This window comes from Gambusia affinis, linkage group LG02, assembly GCF_019740435.1.
Source record: "Gambusia affinis linkage group LG02, SWU_Gaff_1.0, whole genome shotgun sequence".
Classification (NCBI taxonomy): domain Eukaryota; kingdom Metazoa; phylum Chordata; class Actinopteri; order Cyprinodontiformes; family Poeciliidae; genus Gambusia; species Gambusia affinis.
In genome coordinates, this window is record NC_057869.1 from 8,755,865 (window position 1) to 8,779,098 (window position 23,234).

The window sequence follows — 23,234 nt, forward strand, 5'->3', positions numbered from 1 at the left end:
AATTTAGGCACAATTAGTTTAAGGTTTAGGGAAGATAAACCTTTTACGTAGGGCAAGGTTTTCCATTAATTAGTGTTTTGTTTTTTTTTTTTAGATTTGCTCATGTTGTTTTTCTCTAGTGTTAAAATCTTTAGTGTGTGTGTGTAAGTGTATAAACTCAGAAATTTAAATATTAATATGAAGGCTGGCCTATTTAAGGGTCGGAGGAGTTAGAGGAATCTGGTTTTTAACGTCTCCACCTGTCAGATCAATCAGCTTCCTGCTCAGCCTCACTTTGCGTTGGACCCAAGGTGCCACAGAAAGGGAGCTAAAAACTGGAGCAGTATTACAGTTTGTCTCTGCCACTCAGGCCACCGAGGAGCGTGCGAAGGTGTTTGTGTGGCCTTGTCTGCTCTGATGGGCTTTGCTCTCCCTACTCAGCCAACTCAGGATTGATGGAGTGGCAGAGTGACATGTGAGAGGGTGTTGCAGCATGTTGCGTACCCCGCCTCGGCAGTGGGAGGGGGGAACAGGCCCCTTATCCACTTCTGCCGCTGTTGTCACATTGATGAAGGACGGATTGGCTCTGGTGTGATCTGAGCGCTTCATCACGGTGATGTATGGAGCAGCAGCCGAGGTTCCAGAGCTGGGACGCGTCTTTTTACACCTCTGCGACTCTTAGGTTAAATTTTTTCCCTCCTTTCTTTCTGCTTCCCTGCGCTGGCTCTACACAGCAACGCAGGTGGTTCGCATTATTCACAAAATTCCAGTCATGACTTCATGGAGAATCACGTGCCAAGGTGGAGTTGTTTATTCACACTCTCCCACATTTGGATGCAGAAGAACAAAAGGCAGGGCGAAATTAGCTTAATATTTAAATTTTATTCCAATTTTGAAACTTTTTAATAAGTTCAAAGAATGCATTCATGAAATTAGGATAAAACTGCTGCAGATGATCTAAGCTTTTTTTCACACATCTTTCTTTTTCCTCTCAAAACTCTCATCAAAAATGTTTGCACTCCTGTATTAACAGGTTTTCTGATCCACACCCTCCTCACACTTTCACGCTGCAGGCAGGGTGGGGTGGTGAGCCCGTTTCCTCAGGGTTAATGCCTGGACTTGAAATCAGATCAGAGGCTCTTTGTCTTGCAAGTAAGACGAGAAATATTTAGCAAACATTCTCATACCTGCAGTTCATAATACATGAGCGAGTTGTTTAGAAAAATTTACCCGTACAACAAAAAAAACAACAGCTCCATCTGCTCTTTACATCCTTATCTGCATAGACTCATTGAACCAGGCCCTGCATCTGTTATGATTAGTTGGTTTTTTTTAATGAACCTATTCTGTATATGTGTGTATGCAACTGCCACTACTTGAGCTGCACAGCATATTGTATCATAATTGTCATTGCAATATGAATGTGTGCAAAATCACGGTCGCAGTGGGCTACTTGGATGCTATATTTAGTAAGTAATTATATTTCTAACGACATACAATAATGCTCTGCGTACAAATAATATAGTATGTATTACTCTAGCATTTTCAAACTTTGTGATATTACAACCAGAAACTTCAACGTATTTTACTGAGATTTTATGTGATAGGCCTAAACAAAGTAGAGTCCTATTATGAAGTGGAGGGAAATAATAGATATGTGTCTTTTGGGGAATTCTTCTTTCAGATTTTTACATCTGCAAAAAGACGTGTTTGCCCATTCTTCTTTGCTAATAGCTCAAGCTAATCAAGATTGAACAAAGGACATCTGTGAAAACCAAGACATGTCGATATCCGACTGAAAGCCAAACGCCTGCTGTTTGCAACAGGCAAATATTTGTCTGGAATATAACCAGACAAATATAACCAGCTTCCTTGTCCCTGCTAAAGAAAGGAATTTTCACAGTATAATGCTGCTACCACCGTGTTTCACTGCGAGGAAATGTTGAAGATGGTGCACAGTGTATATTTTCTGTCATGTATGTAAAACAAAAAGCTCAACTATGATCTGTTTGCTTCTCTGACAAACCTCTGAAGAAACAACTAAACTAAAATTTAACTTTAACTAAAATTAAACTTTAACTAAACTAAAATTAAACCCATTAGATAGATGACTTCTGAATTGCAGGACAGTTTTCTGAATTTTTATTTGTGAAACAAGTTTAAAGCTATTTTGCTTGAATGTACATGGACCTATTGCATGAAAACCCAATAAAAATATAACTGTTTGAGGTTGAGGGTTGAAAAGGTTTAAGGGCTATTGTAATGCTAATCATACCAAACAACAATACCACAAAAACAGGTTTTCCTAATACCACACAGGAGTGTCTATAACTCTTTAACTGGGAGACGCTCCCAGTAAAACCTTGACAATCCAGCTCCACTTGCCATTAGCGCTTTTTTTCTGACAGGAGCTTCTCAGCTCACCTCACCTTCAGGAGAAACCTCATAATGGGAAAAAACAAAGATCGGAGACGACAATAAAGTATCTTCTCAAATTGCGTTCGTCAGATGAACTCACATCCTATAACCAGTCTCCCTGGTAAACAGAGTGGGAGAATGTTGTGTTAGTTGATGCGGCCAATTAATTATATTGTAAGTCATTTAAAAATCTATAAAGGAAGTATAAACTGGTTTAGGCTGTTTGAGAAATTGTAAGTATGGTATTAAAAAATGCAATACGTGTATTTCAATTGCCCTAAGCGGTGTTATATTGGAGTCTTTTTAAAAAAGGAGCTGTGTCTTAAAAAGGAGTAAAGCGTAAATTATGCATATCATTTCCCCCCTTTTCCATTTCTCTTCTTCATTTTTTTTGCAGGAAAACATGGCCGCAGTCTACACACGCTTTGTCCCGCACGCTGCGCTCACCTCCCTGGAGGTGGTCTCTCACACCGACAGAGGGTATATGGTGAGGGGGGGAGGTTGAGAGGTGTCAGAGCGCACCAGCTTGCCTCGGAGAGACTCTCTCTGGCTGCTGCAGGGGTGAAGGCTCCTCTGTGTGTTAGTCTATTCGTGGCTGTGGGCTCCTAAGTGTGTTATATCGAGCCCGTGGTGTGAGACTGTTACTTTCCCCCTCGATCTTTCGCTCTCAGATCTTAGTGGTTAACACAACTGTAAAAGTAGTTTTCTGAGGTAGTTTTTATAGTACCTCAACAACAGCATGAACTCTGCTTCAGCAAAAGAGGCAAAAGACTCTACCAGCTGTCGACTTAAGAAGAAAGAGTTGTGTGATTAAATTAATGCATATAAATATAGCATGCACAGCAGTACAAAACAAACAAAATAATCAAAAATCAACTATGCATCAAGAGTCAATTCTGCAAAAAAAATAAAAAATACTGTCATTTTGAAGGAGACTGCTGTGGTTTTGCTGTTTTCTGTACATTACTCTTGTGAATGCTCTAATGTTTGCTAGAAAGAGAAACTGAGACAGAATAAAGATTTTTTGACAATTCCTAAATCTTTGAGTAAGAGAACAACAATATATCACCCAAAATCAGTGTGTGAACTAAAAATAAGGCAAAGGACCGAATAATTAAAATACACTTTGCATAATAATAACATGATGACATCAATGCAGGTGATATTAAGAAGCTGCATATCTACTGCTATCTAACATTTTGTTTGCTTGCTTTCCTAAAATTTATCTTTACATTTTGTTTGTAGGTCCTTGCCAAATAATAAGACATATTCCATATTAAAGCTGAATATCATTTTAGTGATGACTGTGTGTGCCCAAAGCTCATCTAGACACACACATCCTCCTTCAAGCTGCTCAGAAATGTTTTTCCTGTATTAATGAGAGCATGACGTAAACTGGGTGGGCGTTCTGGAACACCAACACTGTGGCTAATTAGTTACATTTCAAGTTGGGTTTTTTTCCAAGAAATTTGATAAATACGTGACTGTTAACTACGGGTATTTATTTTTTTAAATGTCTGTAACGCATCAAAAATATTCTCCTTGATGCCTTACCTGCACGGAGTTGAGCCTGCAGTAGCCGTTGAGAGGAAAGCGGATGACGTGCGTTGGGTCCTGGTTCCAGCCGGCGTTGACTGAGTTACACATAACGTCTCCGGTCTCAGGGAAGATCTCCTCTATGAGGACCTTCTCCCCACTCAGGGCGATCCTCTCACCGAGGTCGGGCGTGACCCGGACCACGAGGCAGTCGCAGGGCTGTGCCATCCGCCGCTGTTCGCGCTCCTGCTTCCAGCGCTCCAGCTCCTTGATCATGGGCGTCAGCTGGTAGTAACGAGCCTCCTCGTACAGCAGGTGGAAGTCCTACACAGACAAATGAGTTACAGTCCTTTTGGCTATATGTGTGACTAACATACCATCTTTCACTATATTACATCTCTTCACCAAGGTCACATGGAAAACAGTGCAGTGCTGTGCAATATTAAGCATGCTAACTAAGAGGCTATACTGTATGTGTGTGTGTGTTTTTAAAGCGCACCGGTGGCCTTGTTGCCTCTCTTCCACAAAGTAATGATAAAGAATAGTTAAGAAAGACTGTTCTACTTTCTGTACCTTTTTGTGCAATTTCCAGTAGTAGTGAAAACCATAATAGCTCAATATCTGCAGGTTTTTCTCCTTATTATGAGAGCAGTCTGGACTTGAGAGAACTTCTCAGATGGAAACAGAAGAACAGAAGTCATTTTGGGGAGATTACAGCTAGGTTCACATATAGCAAGTAAATAAGACCCAATTCTGATCTTTTCACCCCCTCAAAAAATCTGATCTGTGTCGCTTCCGTATGTAGAACTAATTCGGATACATATCTGATTGAGAGAGAAACAATAAACTATGATCAGTGATGGCCTTCAACCAGCAGGACAACATTCTCAGTTAACAAAGCATAGCAGCTTTCCTCCACTGCAGCTCTTGGCAGAGCAGTGCTGGCCTTTAGCATGTTTTGGCTAGCTGACTCCAGAAAGGCCATCAGTGGTGCTCCAGCAAAGTGTGATGGTGCATTCCTGTGTGCAGACAGTCTGCAGCAGCTTGCTTCCCTCTCACTCCTGGGCAGGGCTAGCTGGGGGCCATTTGCCCCGGTGCGCTTGCCTCTAATTTCCCACAAGACCAGATGGCACCATCACTCACCACTACCATAGAAAATACAGGGGAGGAGGAAGAAATGTGCAAGTGAACATGAGGACAGTCATCAGCCAAGGAGCCTTTTAATAAATTCCTCATATAGGGGGGTGGGGGGGATATCAGGGGTTATGTTAATAAGGTTTGTGGCGCGATGTTAAGCTCCTTTTAGAACAAGATCTAATTAGGTTACACCTAAACCCTGCAAATCTTTTTGCTAAACAATCAGTAATTAATCCATCTCTGTTCTGATTAGTGTCTCACAAGGAAAAAGAATGACAGCTTAATCCAGTCATTGTTTGTGAACTGTCATCCCTGACGCGCAGATATTTTCTCTACATTATGTGCATGTTGCTGAGATCCACGCTGGAATCGTCTGTTTATATGTATCAGCCAAACAAGAACATGAGGTACAACAACATCCGGAAAACCTTTGAAAAGTAAGAATGCAAATTTTTAATGATAAATTGTAAAATTGTATATGCTTCATCCAGTGAACACAACTAGTACAAGGCTGCACAAGTACTTTTGCTTTTCAGTCTAACTGGTTCGACATATTGTTGAATTATTTTTCTTTAAAATCTACTTCATATTGTTAACAGATTTGCACATCCAGAAACTGAAACATCAGCCCATTTTTTCCGTCTGTGAAATCACAAGATCAGTCATCTGTGACATCTGACAGACATCGTAGAAGAGATTTGCTTTAAACATGTTTCTGTCCACATTTAGGCCAAACAAGTTTGCTTTTAGACTCATCTGACTATGTCAGTTTCCTCCACATTTAGAAGCATATTTTTATGGAGAATATTTGTCTTGTCAACAAATTATCCCACCTGACCTGTGGAGCTTTGCAGCTTTCCCACAGCTGGTTGTTAGCTATGGTGAACAGCCATGTGTTGGTAGATTTACAGCATTGCCATCTTCAAATGATTTTCAATCTATCATTCAAAATTTACAATTTTCAAATGATAGATTGAACAGTGCATTTTGAAATGTTCAACACTTGGAAAATTGTTTCATAAACTAAATATCTGTTAAATTTTGTCCACGATTTCATCCCTGACCTGTTAGCTGCATCTTTTGGTCTTTGGGTTTGTTCACTAAAGTTCTCTCACAAACCTCTGAGGCTTTCACAGGACAGCTGGGCTTATAATGAGATTAAGTAACATACAGGTGGATAGTGTTAAATTTGTTTATCTTTACCTCTGTTGCCTACTGCAGGACACAGAAACAAAAGATGGCAGCAAACCTAATTCTGTCACATTCTGTCACTCTTCACCCCTTCATCTGAATGGAGCCTTCATCTGAGACGTGGGAACGACTCCCAAACACAACTCCATCTGGTCTCAGAGTTGACGCAACACATCTTAAGCTCAAGTTCTAATATTTAGGATTTCAGACCGAGAACGAGGAATAGTGGGTCCATTTTTTCCCCTTTTTTCTCCTCCTTTTTCTCTCTCTTTTTTTTTTCCTTTCTGTCGGCCTTCTTGCTGCTGCTGACAAAACTCATAGCGAGACGCCCCCCTTCAGGCGGCTCTCTGTATCAAAGTGTAGCTCCTCATCCTTCACAGGTCTGAAGCCATGGATGGATATGTTTTTAACAGGGGTCTGTCTGCGAGGCACTTTAGTCATCCTGAGCAGCGTAGAAAACAACAGAGTAATCCTAAGTGCTGAGGTGAGGATGAGAGGGAGACAAGGCCAACAGCTCTGTCCTGGTTGCTGAAGCTGCTGTTAACGCTGCCAGCTCTACGAGACAATTCATCCCCCAATCCTGTGTCCAGACAGCCCGTTTGAGCTTCAAAATAATGATCCGACCTGATAGCCTTACGGCAAGGCAACATTTCAGGGAAGGACAGGGGGAGGGACAGATGGATAAAGACAAGAAGGAGAGAAAAATGATGGAGGATGTCACTATGAGGGAGTCTGACTAATAAAGACCTGCTGTGTCTCTTAAACTAAAAAAAGTGACTAAACCACACAAGTAGAAGCTCAGAGGATGTTGATTAAACAAGCCGCTGTAAAAAAAAAAATACAGTCAACTTCCATATAATGCAGATCAGTCGCAAGAATAAGAACACAATACATAAAGAAAGAAGAAGTTGATTTAACTGAATAATCTGACATGAACACCACTAACTCGCTCCACTTTTAAACCATGCCCTCCCTGTGACTGAGCATTGCTTACACTCTCCTGATTAATTGTGGTTTGAATAATGAGTCCAGGGGAGGATATTAATAGGGAATATTTTGCTCCACTGATAGAAGCTGCAAAAAAATCTTTCCCTTTCTGCTCAGACTTTCACATTGATTTAGCAAAACACACTGCGCTGCGGCTGCCAGCAGCAGAAACAGACCCGGCCCTGGGGCGACGGCAAGCCTGATTGTGTTCAGATAAGGACATGCTCAATTCCGCCTCGCACTATTTGCATTTTTTTCTTCTGTCTTCACGCAAATTGAAAGGTATGCAGATCAACACAGGTTTATGCGAGTAGGTCGTAATGAGTCGAAACAATGAAGTCTAACGCTTTCTGTGTAAACCGTGGTGCCTGATTGGACTGTCAAGACTTCACAGAAAGCAAGGGAAAGGGGGAGGGGAGAGTGGATGCAAAAGGAAAAAAGTAATCAGCTATGAGTCAGGCAATCGTCTGCCAAAATATGCAGGGCTTTCATGTCATGTTCTGTTGTCTGAGGTTTGGCTCTTGTTCCTACTATCCGTGGGGCCCAGGGAGCAGGCCCCCGGCTCTGAGTGGCTTGGCCTCGCCTTGCTACCTTGTGGGGAAGGATGAACGAGTGAAAAGGTCACTTTAGGTTGCACAACGGAAAGAAGTGTACACCTAGGAAGCCGTAGCACCAAATAAAACCTTGAGAAGGATCCAGCTGTAGGCACAGTCATTAATGCAAAGCCATATATGCTATTGGGCATAAATGTTACATTTTATATGCAGCGCATTTCAAAAGATCTGCTGTTGTACAGAAAAACATCACCAATAGGAAACTGACATGTGCAAAACATTATTTGATACACAACTAGATAGTGTGTGCTTGGTTGATACGAACATGTGCTTTTGATTGGCTAATACAGGCCAAGTGTGATAAGAAACTATAATTTATGGTGCCTGTTTCTACTTAGAATAAACTTCATCAATCAAGCTCTGAACACAAACCAAGTGTGAGTTCTCAGGCTTAAGTGTATCTGGTGCTTCATAAAGTGTAAAGGAACAGTGCACTGACGAATCCATGCACAGTTAATTTGAACAATATCAGTACCCCTCACGTTTTTCACAGTTTAGAAATGTTACAAAAACTACAATGTATTTTATTGGCATTTTATGTGATAGATCAACTAACTATAAAAAAAGATCTAAGTGTGAGCAAATAAAGCCCACCAGTGTGTAATTTAAGCACAGCTGTTCCCTAAAGCCCTTGGAGGTTTGTTTGAGAACATTAGTGAGTAATCAGCAACATGAAGACCAAGAAAGTTGTGGAAAAATTCCACAGTGGAAGAATAAGTCTGCATGACAACTATTAGGTGTGCACTCTACAAATCTGGCACCTTATGGAAGAGTGGAGAGAAAATCAAACTGTTGAACGAAGGCCACAAAAATCCAGTAACCCATGGAAGAAGATGCTCCAGTCAGCTGAGAACCACATTAAACATCCATCCATCCACTTTGTCCCTAATGGGGTCAGGAGGGTTGCTGGTGTCTATCTCCAGCTAACGTTTCGGGCAAGAATGTGATAAGGGTCACCCTGGACAGGTCGTCAGTCTGTCGCAGGGCAACACAGAGACATACAGGACAAACAACCATTCACACACACACTCACACCCAGGGAGAATTTAGAGAGACCAATTAACCTAACAGTCATGTTTTTGGACTGTGGGAGGAAGCCGGAGAACCCAGAGAGAACCCACCCAGGCACAGGGAGAACATACAAACTCTGTGCAGAAAGACCCCGGGCTGGAAATCGAACCCAGGACCTTCTTCCTGCAAGGCAACAGTCCTGGCCACTGCGCCACTGTGCAGTCCCACATTAAACATTTCAGCTGGGAAACAACACACTGTTTCACAGAAACATTGCGTATGAATCCTGAACACATCAATAAAACATGGTAGTAACAGCACTTTGCTGTGAGGATGAATTTTTCAAAAGGAACCAAGAAGATGGTAAAGAGTTCATGTGAAACCAGAAATACCTTGAAATCCTCTGGAAGCAGCAGTTTGCTGGTCCTCAGAAAACTGAGAATGTAGCGGAATATCTCGCCGTCCCGATCTATGAAGTAGTGCTGCTTCAAGCTGTCCAACACGATGGGCTCGGTGCCATTGAACAGGCGACTGATTCTGAAAATTGAAACAGACACACAAACACACACACCCACACACGCACACACAGAGAGAGACAGCCGCACACACAAACACAACCACATAATGGAATGAGCCAGCTCCCTTCAAATGCATGAAACAATTACCCTCCATTTATTTTTCAATTTTATTAGCACTAAGCTTGAAATGCATTAGCATCACAGGTTGAAACAAGGGGCTTAAGGCACAGTTCCCCCATTCCAGACTTGTTTGAAGTGTCCCTTCTGCAGAGAGATTAAAACAACACACACACACACACACACACACACACACACACGTCTGCTGCGTGTACTTACAGAAATTAATAGTATGAATGTAGCATTACAGCTCTATTATTCCATCTGTCAGAGGGGTGCAAATGAATCAGAGGGAGGAAATGGGGAAGGGCCACATGCTAAAATGAGGGACGCATGCGGAAAAAAATATATTTTACTGTTACAGTTTAACTTTCTTATGAATTTAAATAGAATTTAGTAGCAGCACTCTCTGTATGCAATGTGGCCTGACTTGCAATTTGGAAAATGTCTAACAAATCTGCCAGAGAGAGTTGACTCTAGAGCAAAAAGCAAAACAACAAATAAATAAATATGTTGAAAATGTACATGTTGTTGTAAATGTTGTAGAGCAGACATGAACACCCAATAAAAAATCTCAACAAAGCTGCATTTCTGTGAATAACACTGATATTACACATACTGCAGTATATATTTTTTTACATATTATAAATTATGATAATTAACAAGAAAATATTAGTTAGATTCAGACTTTTAAGCATTCATCTAAAATTAGCCAACTTTGTTTTAGTAATTAGACACTTGTTGCTGCTCAGTATCTTGATTCCCCCCCTCCGTCCTTCAGTGTGTTGCATGATTAAGAGCTTATTTGATGTTGGCTACAGGGGCTCATCAAGGCAAAGAGTAGAAATTGCTATTATCTTTAAACTTTCATCACACAGTGCTGGCCCACGCCTCCAGATATCCATGGACAGATATTTATCCCCGCCCCCTCGCCTTCATGCGGGTGTCCTGCAGGTCCAACTCTCACTTTAATAATCTCATCTAACCACCTCCACTGTATCTGTTTGCTCATTTCTAGTTGCCACATATCCTTATTTAACCGTTAACTGTAACTGTCTGCTTGGCGTAAATAAACAATGTGGACAATCTGCAGCACGAAACCACTTTTACATATTCACTACACATTTGCAGCTCACTGACAAAGAGGTCTTGGCAGGCCACCGCGTTCCAATCGTTATACTTTTTTTTTTTTTTTTTTTTAAGTAATCAGGGTTTAAATCATATTAACAGCTTCCAGGCTGGCTGACAAACCGGTGGTGACAAGAGAAATCATAAAAGAAATTTGCAAATTGGCCAGCCGATGCTTCCTTCAGTAGCATCGGCTGGAGTTAATAAACTTAGTTGGAGACACTTAAAACTAAAGATGTTCCAGTCTGTCAACCAATTTTTCTCTAAATTGACTCTGCCGATTGAAATGTTGAATGGTGAGAAATCCTACTTTTAACGTCTTCAATGTATCAAAGTACTCACAGCATGTACTTTCATTTGACCTCTTTAGGTTTGGTAAATATCAGAATGAGATTATGGTCAAATATTTTGATGCATAAATTCTGTCTTATCGAAGGACAAGCAGTAGATGTTTCTTCAGGGAAGAAAACTGAATTGTTCAAAATTGGCAGCTCAGACCTCAAAGAAAAAGGTTGATCAGTGGATCACTACTAAAAAAAGAGTAGGAATGTCAGGACACCAACAGCAGTCGTGTTTCCAACCACAAATTCACTTTATTGAATTTACAACCAGCTCGTGTCTTATGGATTCTTTTAGCTTGAGTGATCAAGTCAAACTAGCCGCCTCTGTTTTCTTTAACTCGACTGTGTGAGGAAGCAAAGACGCTTCTCCCTCCCCTCTTGCCATTCTTCATCTTTTTCACTCTCCGTCTCTCTTTCTTTCTTTTTCTCTTTCCTTCCTTCTTCTTTTCTCGCACCCTGTCTCCATCCTCTCCCTTGCTTGCTTTCTCTCTGGAAATCGATGCAAAATGCTTTATAAAAAACCAATACTCATCTCCCTGTTTGGCCCGAGGTGTTCCTTTCTCATATGGTCTTGCAATTCTTCCAGCTAGAATTTCACCATACCCCTCCAGGCTAACTCTGTTTTTCATCTCCACTTTTTTTTTTTAAAAAAGCAATTAAAATGCTGCCTGTTTTTCTTTTTCTTTCCTTTTCCACCACTCCCTCTTGTCTGTTGGTCTCCTCATTTTTTTCCTTTTTGTTAAATCCCTGAGTTGGGTGGGTGAATAGAGGGGGGGGTGAACGGAGGGGATGTTATTAACAGGTAGGTGGTAAGAAAAGGGTGAGGGAGTGGTTATGTAGAAAAATTAAGAGATGAGATAAACAACAAAAAAAGAGCAGACTGATGAGCAGGGAGGGGAGGGCTAAGAGAGGAAAACAGAGTAGAACAAAGATTAGGAATGAAGGAGTGGTGAACTGAGACAAAAATGTAAAACTTAAATAAAAACAGAGTCAGAGAGAAGGAAGAAGCTGGGTTTGTGAGCTTATCACATTTAAGGGAACGCTTAAATCTCTGGCAGCAGCTCTAAATGGCAAATCGACTGAACTTATGTCATGCATTTCCTGTCTTGTTGACCACTGTAAAGAGAGAGCAGATCACCCTCTGATGTTGTGCTAATAAGCCCTTACCCTCGTTTCTGTTATGCTATAAGGAAGCTATACCTCGAACGGTCACCTAATGGACATAACTCACTATGGAGGAACACAAACACATGGAGAGAAATCTGACATCTGAAGGTTTCCAAAAGAGGGAAACTAGAGAGCAGGAAGTGAAGGTGGCCCTGCCTGAAACTGAGTCATTCAGTCATTAAGGGACAGTTCTTCAAAAACAAGGACAACTTGAAATCAGATTTTTAAAAAGTAACTTTACTTTTTTAAAGCAGAATGGTTTACCCCTCTTCTCCACTACCCATTAAGTAGTACTTAAAACTTTTCATCAAAAAGCTGACCAAAAACGGTTTTCTAACATATTCCCACTGCATATGATATGACTGCATGTGTTACATAAACAGTCATCAGTCCTAAAGGCTTTGTTTTTAAGCTACTTAAGGGGAAAATATTCATACCAAACGCCAAAATTAAAAAAACAAACCAAAACATATACTACACAAGAAAGCCTTGGTCCAAAAAGGAAGGTTTTAAGAATATAAACTCTAAACCGTCCTTGAAGCTTACTGACAGATACAATAATGCCAAGAATTGCTAAATTTGTATTTTACCAGAAACAAAATGTATCTATCACAATGTAAAGCTAAATATGAAAATATGTTTGAAGTACTGAAATTTATTTCCAACAAAGTACCTCAGTATGGTTAAATCATCTCAATTAAAATATTTGTTTTATAATTTTGCAATAATTAATGGTTGTATTAAGCATAATCAGATATAAACAGTTGAAGCTTCATTTGAAGTCTAAATGCTTTTCCATTTTAAACATCAGAACGGTCAACACTGACGACACGTTTTCTTTGGTTAAAATCAGCTGATTCCTAATTCGTCCTTCGTTCAAATCTAATATTTACGACAATGAAACAATTAAGGATGCCGAGTCTAACTGAGGCCGGTGTGAATCTTAACTGGTTTGGTTTTCCACAACCACAGAGGCAACTCATAGCCACAGTGTAAATACTTCATCCATTAAATATTTGATCCGCTGTCAGTTTTATATTGAATTATGGATAAGGATCACAGCAAAGAGAGGTGGTTTACAACAAAAATCATATTTTTACAACTAGATCTAAATATAAACAGCTGTTTCTACTTTAGTATTTACGGTAAAACACATTAAAAATACCACAAATCATCCTATGTAGTCACCAGTATAACACAACTATATGATTAGCAAATTACACTTGCTTTTAATAAATATTTAATATTTACTGAATGACTCTGTTGCTTTTAGCTGTTACTGTTTTGTTTAATATCTGTTTATTTATATTTTTCTATATGGATAATATAATTTATACCTACATGTATTTATTTATACTTCTTAATAAAACTGACAGATAACACCTGTAGTACTTGGACCCTCCACCAGAGGGTGGAACTCAAGTATAGTTTTTGATTTAGCTGATTTTTAAGTATGTACTAACTTTGTTAAAAAGGCACAGGTTTCGGGATTACAGCATATAAATGATATGTTTAAATGATGCGTTACGATCTTAAGAATAGAGTCTGAATTTGCATTTATGGGATTAGTTTATGGACAGTAAGCACATTTTGATTCCCGAACGTTGATATCAGAATTGACGTTCATTTTAAATTTTGGTTAAAGTCGTAGTTTCTCACTGTTTTTGACTCTTTACTAGATGAAAAACAATAACAACATTGAAGCTTTAGACATTACAATCTTTATATTTTGATTGGTTGTAGCTTCTTATGATCTCGCCTCCAGTTCTTTCCCTGCTCTGGCCTACAATTGGAGCCAAGGTGGCATCAGTTTTTCAGTGCCAGAAAAGAACAAAGAGTTGGAGCTAACCACAAGAACCAGTTTATCACAAGTGGTGTTTAGGTGGGAAAACTTCCAGAGTGTACCTTGGACAATTTTTCTTTAATTCCTACAGTTGCATTAAAACATCTGAATGTTGTTAGATAACATTTCAGAGTAGAATACAACAAAACTGAGAAAAAATACAGTTTTTATTTTGGTTTTTTTTGCTTAAGCTTACATCAGCTGAAGAATCCCACTGTTAGTTAGGTCAATTGGTAGGGACTACAAATGTTTTCTTGATGTCTCCCTTTTGCCCACTAAAAACTTTACAGGAAAATTAAACGTCCAGAACAGTTTCCATGTCTCAGGAACATTTCCCCTAATTTCTTCAGCTTCTGTTCAAGTGACTGCTGAGGCTGTCCTCTTTGAGAGCTACACAGAGTGCACATCAATGTTTCATGACCCCTGTCCCTTAATATGGCCCACACAGAAGAAGATGGATATCCACACATTAGTTACTAGACTAACTTTCTCTTGGCACGCTGCATTATTTAGGGGCCAATCTATTAAAAGTAATCAGCGACTTCAAAAGTCTTTTAGCCCCGCTCTCACTCGGTTGTCACGTTTTCAGCGCTCCGCCCGTGGTGCCCTGCTCGACCAAACGCGGCTCAGCGCGGCACACATGCTCATGCCAGTGTAATTGTTTTGCTTTCTGCTGTCAGCCATTATCCTAATTCACACAAAAGGCGCCCCTCCTTCCTCTGGCTTCAGTGGAAAGTGGAGCCCTGAGGGCAACTGTACACTGAGGAGGCTGGGAGAGGGAGCGAAACAATGAGTGTATGCATATGTGCGTGTGTTTGTGTGTGTGATCCAGAGTGAGAAAGAAACAGCAAGAGACAGATAGAGGGAGTGAGAGAAAGGAAGGAAAGGAGCATGTGTGCAAAGAGGAGGAAGAGGAAGGAGCGCTCCAACCAACTTCCACTAATATCTAGTCTTTACTCCCACTGTAAAAGCACAGTGTGGATGCTCCGACTGGCTTTGTGCGGACTTTGAACTGTGCATGCGTGTACGTGTGTGTGTGTCACCGCTTAAATAACTTCTTTGTATGGTGTAAATTTGCACCAGTGGAGAAGCACTCAGCATAAACGATAAACTACCCACTGCATGAACCTGAAGTACAGCTGAAAGTGCGCGCAGGAAATCATTTTGATAAGAAAAAAAACAACATTAAACTGCTGCCTGGGCAGAGACGTTTTCTTTCGTTCTTTTTTTTTTTAACTCATGTTATGTTGCAGCAGGATAAAAGAATAAGCTGTCAGGGATTTTCTGTCTGTAGACTTACAGAATATCATAATTTTATTACCAAGGGATTACATGGATGGTTTTCTTGTAGCCAATTTGGCAGATACTCTGGTGCATGTTTACCTTGGTCCACTGGGGACTCAGCTGACGTACAACTGAAGGCGCTACCATGCAACAAATGACATTGTGCATTAGACGTAAACGCTGTAAAACGTAAGGGGAGACATTTCAAATCAGTGGAGGCTCCAGAGTTAGTTTTGTTTGCTTTCAGTGCTATGGATTGTGGAGTAACCGTTTCAGGATGGAGCTAATAACGAGATAAAATAGATTATTTCAACTAGTTCTTTCAAATCTGAATCATCCCAGCTAAACCTTGAAGAGCCAGTATTAAACTGGTTTATTGGCAGCTGTGCCTCCAGAAAGTTATGTCCAGATGTGGGCCACTATAAAAAGTGGAGTGGGACACTAAAACCAAAAGCTAAACCAGAAGGTAAGAAGTTTTATTTAGTCATGTTGCTATCTCAGAACCTGAAATTTAAGTCTTTAATCATTTTAGCATAATAGTCTATCTATTCATATTTTCAAGCACAAAGATAACCTTTTTCAATAATATGTTTGAATATGTTTGCTTAGTTCCTGGGGTACAAATTGTACAGCATTTTAAATTATTGTATCTCTCCTTACCTCACCTATATGTGATAGCATTTAAAGGTGGGGTCATGAATGAGAGACATTAAAAACTGGCCTCTATGATGGTAAAAAAAAAATAAAGGATATTTATGTTAATAAAATTTATTAATTTTGCAACTCATCAAACCTTGTCCTTTCCTTCTTCTCTTAAATTTACGCATAGAATATTATTATTATAATGTATACAAGATTGTCTGGTGGAAAACTTGGGAGTTCAAAAAGTAAAGGTTTTCCTGCTAAACATAATCTGTCATTTAATCCTGTGTTGCAGAAAACTGAAAGTAAGACAGGAGTTGGAGCAAAGGCTCCAAAATTGTTAACTAAATCACTCGACAGTATTAAATTGTCCTGAGGCAAAGTCAGTGTTAAAGTACAGATAATAACAATAATAAAACGGATCATAAATCAGCAAAGAGTCAATATGTAGCATCCTCATGAGTTTATATTGAAATAAATTAGTAAATAAAAATGTCAAAGAACGATACGTCTGACCTCAGAAGGCAGTTTGTTATTATTCAATGGGTACATGACTGAGACAAATTAAGTTTAATAACAGTAAAAATAACAAAACCAATCTAACAACCATCAAATTAAATGTTTAAATGTTCAGTTTAGAGAGGAATAAAATGTCTCTACATTGCTTCACAAGTTTTTGAAACAGGAGTGCACTGCTCAATTGGTCAGAAATGGACCCATAAATCAGCAGATAAAACAGAAAAAACAATGTATTCAATAAATGATTCAAGAAAAAAAAAAACATTCATAATTTTATATCTTTAATTTGATCAACAAAAAAAATACTCAGGGCTTCTTTCTAAAGTTTCATTTAAAAAATACATAAGCAAATGATTTGATTTATAGCTATGATGTTCAATATAGTTTTTTTCCGTCAAAACGTCCTCCACTGTTAAACTATTTGTCTGCTATAATCCTTATTATAAACCAGAACAAATAAACTCAGAGAAAATTGGTATTGGCCAGGAAAAACCCGATCAGTGCATCTCTGCTGTTAAACTGACTTCACTGTAGAAGTTACACAGCAGCTGGACGACAGTGACGCTGGTTAAATAATTTTATATCCGGTTCCATCAATTAAAGAAACAATACCACCAGTTTATTCGATTTAAAATAAGTGCGTGTTTTCCATTGTTTGATTGAATTAAATGGGTTAGATAATTAGTAATCACTTGTTAATTTGTCAGTAGTTATTAATAAGTTACTGGTTTTTTAAAAAAAACCTCATTCACCTGAACTTAGTCAATAAGGTAAAAAAAAAAAAAGGGATAATAAATGCACCCTTCTTACCTGGAGTCTGGGTACTTGGTGAGGGTCGCAAGGCTGCTGGTGTACATGTGTCCTCCGACGTCGATGTGCACGGGGGCGTTCGCCTTGGTCAGCTGAGCCGGCAGAGGGATCCCCTGAGCGGCCAGGGGAGAGACCGGGGACCGGGTCAGAGACAGCCGTGACATGCTTCTTCCCTCCTGAAAGCAAGTGTAGAGAAAAGCCATGGGAACAAAGGTAAAGGAGGGGCGGAAAACACTACACAGTGATCCTGTACAGGGAAGAAGAGGGTATATCCTTTCTGAATGCTATCAGATCACTTCCATGTCTGTCTGGTCGCATATTTAGCTTGGAAATTATTGCCACCGCTCTAATTAAGTATGTTTGCATCTTTTCATGCAGCACCGCGGGCTAGGATAGGAGGATGCTTATTAGAGAAGAGGGCTGAGAGAGAGATAGACAGATAGGAAGAGAGTGTGTGTGTGAGAGAGAGAGAGACAGAGAGAGAGAGAAAAAAGGAGGGGTGTGGGTGATGCTAGGTGTCAGCCTCCAGGGGGATAAAATAAACTGCTGCTGCAATATTCTAATTAAAGGTCGCCTTATGTGTTAGACGTGATGCGCCAAGACGCACCAAGCACCAATCTGAGAAGGAAGGGAGTCAAGGCGGGAGGGGTGCAGGGAAGTTAGGGGGTGCAACTTTACCTTAGCTACACACACACCCCACACACACGCACCCAATGCATAAAACTCCAAGGTGATCGCTTCTCACGTGACTGCATTAATAGGGACCAAACGCGTAAAAACGCACCAGATCGCAACAAAACGCACGGACAAGACTGGCAATGATCAGCTAGTTGATACGCTGTGAGTAAAACTCGGAAGAGAACATATAAAAAACCAAACCAAAACAAACCTGACAAAATTCTGAGACACCTGGTGTTAGGGAGTTTATTTTAGCATGAGTGGCCAGAACAGTGAGCTGAAACTGATTAACTGATAAATGCTTTGAAAATATTTCCAATCACGGCAAGTTTTGATTCTGGCAGCGGTTAAAGAGGAACAGGAGAGGTTGGATGAGAGGGTCTAGTATCCAACCTCCGCGCAAATGTTTCACCAACAAACCACTACGTGGCCACAAAAATGCGTTCCTGCCCTCTGTTGGGAAAGCCTAATCACGATTTGCAGCATTTTAGCAAAGAGTTGTAGGTCATAAAAGGATGAGAGTACCTGGCACGTTTGACTGTGATTTAAAATAACACAAAAACTTTATAAAAAGCTAAAATGCACTTCAGTTAAACGTACAGAACTGATCAGTTTGCAGCTGCGCATGAATCCAAATGATCCCTACGGCTCAGAAAGAGGCGCCACGGGGGGACTGGATTGCATTTCAAATTCAAGGTCAAAAAAGGGGAGAAGGGGCATACAGAAAGAAAAACAAATTAGAGAAACATTAAAGTTTTTGCTCCTGTCACATGGGCCTGTCCCATCACCGGTATCTCTCTCTCTCTCTCTCTCTCTCTCTCTCTCTCTCTCTCTCTCAAGTCCACAGCACCAGTCCGGTCAGTAAACCTACATCACGCATAAAGATTTGCATAAGGAACAAATGGAAAATTAGACCCATAATTCACCTTCTTGCCCTACTAATCACACTCAGTCAGTCATTTTTAATTATTTTTTTTTACTTAAACTACTTCTTCTAACCTACCAGCAGTCAATATGTGGCAGATCGCCCCACAAAACCACAGCAGCAACTTTCAAAACTCGGATGTCTCATAATTTCGACATATATTCTTGTCAAAAATGCCACCGGGAGGCTGAAAACATCAAGAGCTCGGTAGGCACGAACATCACAAGCCTACGCTCTGCCTTTAATCTCCGAATGCTCAATATGGCGTCTCATTCCTGCCCCACAATTAAAAGCCGAATATACACGTGAAATGTCCTGCTGCTTATTAAAACTCACACTCGTTCAGACAGCACAAACAACAACAAAACGAAAAGACAAAAAATGCAGCTGCTGGCTCCTCACTCCCAGCAGCAGCCCCCATACAGCTCAGCGTAGTCGCAAAGCTCGCACTTTGACTAAAAAAAAGCAATGGAACCGTAATATAATAGTCACCCTACCGTTTCAAACATCGTAGGGAGTCCAGATGAAATCCGTGCCGGCGGTCAGTCCCAGCTGTTAAAACCCCCGCAATCTTTTCTCCAAAAACTACACACGCATCCAGCTCCCCGCACCGAAACTGAGCTAACACGAATTTTTTTTTTTTCTTTAAACCAAATCCCGCAAAACAGTTTTTTTTCTCCTATCAGAGACGTTCAGATGTGGCCGGGGTCGACTGCTCTCAGAGGGGGGGAGTCTCGGTGGCTTTAAAGGCTCTATTTGCAAGGCTGTCTCGACCTGTCCGCATGGAGCTGCTTTGTACCAAAGCGCACAGGAAGCGTCCTTACCTTGAACATAGATGAGATGATCTCCTTCCCCCCTTCTCCGCTTTTATTCGGATACGCGTAAAAAATGTGCGCTCTTGTTGGAATCCTGCTCCCGGTTTTTTTCTTTCTTTTCCTGCCTCTTGTCTGTCTTTTTTCTTTGCCTAAATGAAAACTGCCCCTGTGGTTTGTTATGAGAGGAAAGAAAGCCAATAATCCTTCTCTAAATAACAGAGCGGAGCTAAAAAAGAAAATTCTCGCTCCGGGCTGCCCGAGCGCCTCTGGGCCGGGGATTAGGCTACAATTAGCTCAACTCCACTCTCTCGCCTGGGCAATTTTCTCAAGGAAGAGAACGTGATACCCCACTATTCCTCAAATTATGACTTCACAGATAGAAAAACTCTCTTTTTTTGACGGAAAAAGTGGAGCGGCGTGAAGTTGAGATTTAGGGGGAGGGGGGGCAGGAATCCAAACAGTGAAGTGTCAGATTCAGATTTAGATTTAGCAGATTTTAATCATTGTCATTTCGTCTGATGTAATAGGTCCTCAGGCAGTCCAGCTAAAAGGAATACAGTTCCATCTTCAGTCTGAATTGAAAGTTTTAAACCACGCAAGCAGCCATAGTCCTTCACTCAGACAGCATATAACTTGTTGATAAAGTCTCAGGTTAAAAAATGTAAAAATGAAGTGATATCCTTGAGCCAATATCTTTCAGTGTCCCTTCTCTTTCCCCATTCACTCCTTCCTCCTCTCTCCCTCTCCTGCCTTAATGTCTGGAGTTGTAACGCCAAATTTCCTGCAGGCCATTAAAATCAAATGACGTTCATGGACATGCATGCATGCTGCTGCAGAAAGCGCCCTCACAACCTGCCTGCAGCCAAATGCGCCATTTCAATTATAGCGCAGGGCTTAGATGGAGATATCTGCACAGAACCCCCCTCCTCTTCAACTCCCTCCTCCTCCTCTCTCCCAAGTGAAAAACCAGGCAGCCTCCAGACTTTTTTTTTTTTTTTTTTTTGGGAAAAGAAGATAGAGGCTGATTATTGTTATTTTACCCAGGAAAGGGTGACATAAAGCGAGCGCAGAAATGAAGAAAGAGAAAGGCTGGGTGAAGCAGGTGTTCGCACCTTAGGAAAGGATTATTTATTTATATGCGTGTTTGTTTATTTGTGGGTAAATAACTGTGAATAATTGATGCAGCATTGGGCCCAGTAATTACCCTGTACCAGCTTCGTTCCAGAGGTGTCACGTTGGTTTCTTGATATTTGGCGCCAACCAGTGTAGAAACTTGTTACTGGTCCACAGCATCTACACGGAACAGTCAGAGCTTTAGTCTCCTTCACTCTTTAGACGCTGAACAGGATTTTAGCGAGGACTCTTCAATCTTGCCAGTTATTAACACTGAGTTATTTAGTTTGTTAGATTTTTATACCAAGCAACATTTACACACAGAACTGCTAAACATTTACTCCTCTTAATGACTCAATTGTTGTCACAATTGTTTTTATTTTCAATATGTCACCTAAATGCTTCAGACCACCAAATTGTAATCACATGACGTCAGAGCTAATGACGTAGTTTTTGGGTTAATCTTTGACCTCCGAGATGAGTTGTTGATCAATTTCTGGTAGAATTCATAGTTCCATCATCATTCACAGGAAGTTGTCCAAGTCCTGAAGCAGCAAGGCGGTTGCTTGATTGGATGGTTGCAGTTATTTTTACAAAAGTATTTTTGTCAGCAGTCGTTTTCACCTTGCAATACTCCCCTGGTTGTTGTTTGTGCCCAGGTATTTCCTTGTATTGAATCATAAAAAAAAACAACAACAACAACAAAAAAAAACTTTCTCCTCCTTTATACAGAAATCCCTGCATGACCCTTCCCTTGTTGAACTTAACTTTTTTAAAGACATGTTTTACTTTTTTGGACATTAAATTAAACAAACTCTCATGCTGTTCAGGCTCGCTGGAAACAAAAAGTTGAAAAAAGGATGATAAATGCACTAAATAAATAAAAATAAATAAATGCAATAAATATATATCGTGACTTTTTTATGCAACATCCATTTCATTAGGATGTTGCATAAATACCCAAATGTTTATGGGTACCCTCCACTGAACGTTTGAGGATTTTGTCTCATTACAACCTGTCTTTTTGCAAAAAAATAGCAATTAAATGATACAAATAAGTGATAGTGCTAGTGATGTTTGACAGCCGTGGTGATAGGAGCGTGAGCATGTGTCTCTGCTAGAGGCAGGCCAACTTTTGGTATAATTAGAGGGACCTGAGCACGCCTCAGAGCGTTCCCGCATCGAACCCTCTGGCTCAGATTTGTTGTTTCCAGAGGTAAAAAACTGTAGGGGGGAGAAACGGATTTTTTTTTCTCCCATTAAAGGAAACAAGCCTGGAGTAAGTTCAATTACATGAAGTATGGAGGGATGTTGTAAATTTAAAGATTTAAATAGCTTACAAAGTGGCCCCAGGCCCCATCAGTTAATTTCCTTAATTTATGGATTTTATCAGTGTCTGAGAGGAGGAAGTAGGTCATCTTGAGTATTTGCATACAGCTCTGAGATTTTAGAAAAAAAATCCAAAATATCTGCCCTCTTGACCATGACCTGAGGAGAGCAAAGGGTTAAACAGATTCCCCCTCCTTTAACAAGGAGAACGAAGAAAGAACTGACGTTAATTTGGTCTAAGTAATGAGATTATTGATGTCTGGTCCCCAGGATGCAGGTGCAACTCTGTTAATGTTTTCATTAAAGGATTATCCCTCTGAATACACACGGGTTCAAATGCATTTCTAAGCATAAAGTACAATTAACCCTTTACTGCAATGGACCGCTACTTAAAAGCTTTTTCTTCTGCGTGAGGGTGGTATATTTGCATATTAGCTACCTTATTGGACTCTAGTGTGGTATTCTAGACACTGCCACCTACTGGTCAGTCATGCAAAAACGTTCTTCAAACACATAGCCAGTAGACTGGCGGAAATGCGTAGCACATTTGGAATGTCTTCCCAGTTGGTCCATAGTATTTGCCCTTTGCATGTCAAATATAGCTACTGCTAAATCATTTATGAACAACATGCAGATGAACAAATGAACCATATTTAACCTGAACTTGCAATCATTACTGTAAACATGTGACTTATTTCAGCAGTAAGGAATGTTTTGCTAGTAAAAAAAGAATATTAGGCTAGTACCCAGCCACATTTTAGTTTCATCTACATGTAAATGTGTGTTTAGTAATTTCCCTTTCACCTATATGTCAAAATGTAACAGGCAGGTCCTGTCTTCTTGTGTGTGCTTCTGAAAATAATTTTAAATAAAAGAAAATAATTTATCTACGTTAGAAATGATCACAAACATAATAATATTGAAGGAGGTAGTCAAAATTCATGCATGAAAGGGCTGATATTGATTTCTCCATAATTATGAATTAAGATGTTTAATCTGCAGCAAGATGCTGCATAAATCCATCAAAATATCAAAGTCTCTTTCAGACTTCATATGCTAATGACATGGATGAATTAATGCATGACCCTATACCAGTAATAACTTTGCCTCTAGGTCCAAATGCAGGTGCTAT

At 40.1% G+C, this 23,234-nt stretch overlaps 1 protein-coding gene across 2 annotated transcripts in view; it reads right to left on the minus strand.

Annotated features, from left to right (window-relative positions):
- Positions 1 to 20,450, minus strand: part of LOC122819999 (BTB/POZ domain-containing protein kctd15) — a 30,283-nt gene extending 9,833 nt beyond the window's left edge. The window contains exons 1-4 of one of the 2 annotated variants that reach the window (XM_044097143.1): positions 19,670 to 20,450; positions 17,243 to 17,418; positions 9,266 to 9,410; positions 3,952 to 4,257 (exon numbers count right to left, since the gene is read on the minus strand). In XM_044097143.1, the coding sequence (XP_043953078.1) occupies positions 3,952 to 4,257; positions 9,266 to 9,410; positions 17,243 to 17,418; positions 19,670 to 19,678 (636 nt within the window). In that variant the 5' untranslated portion in view covers positions 19,679 to 20,450. The other variant, XM_044097135.1, reaches the window with a different exon arrangement.
- Between the last annotated feature and the right edge of the window lie 2,784 nt (positions 20,451 to 23,234).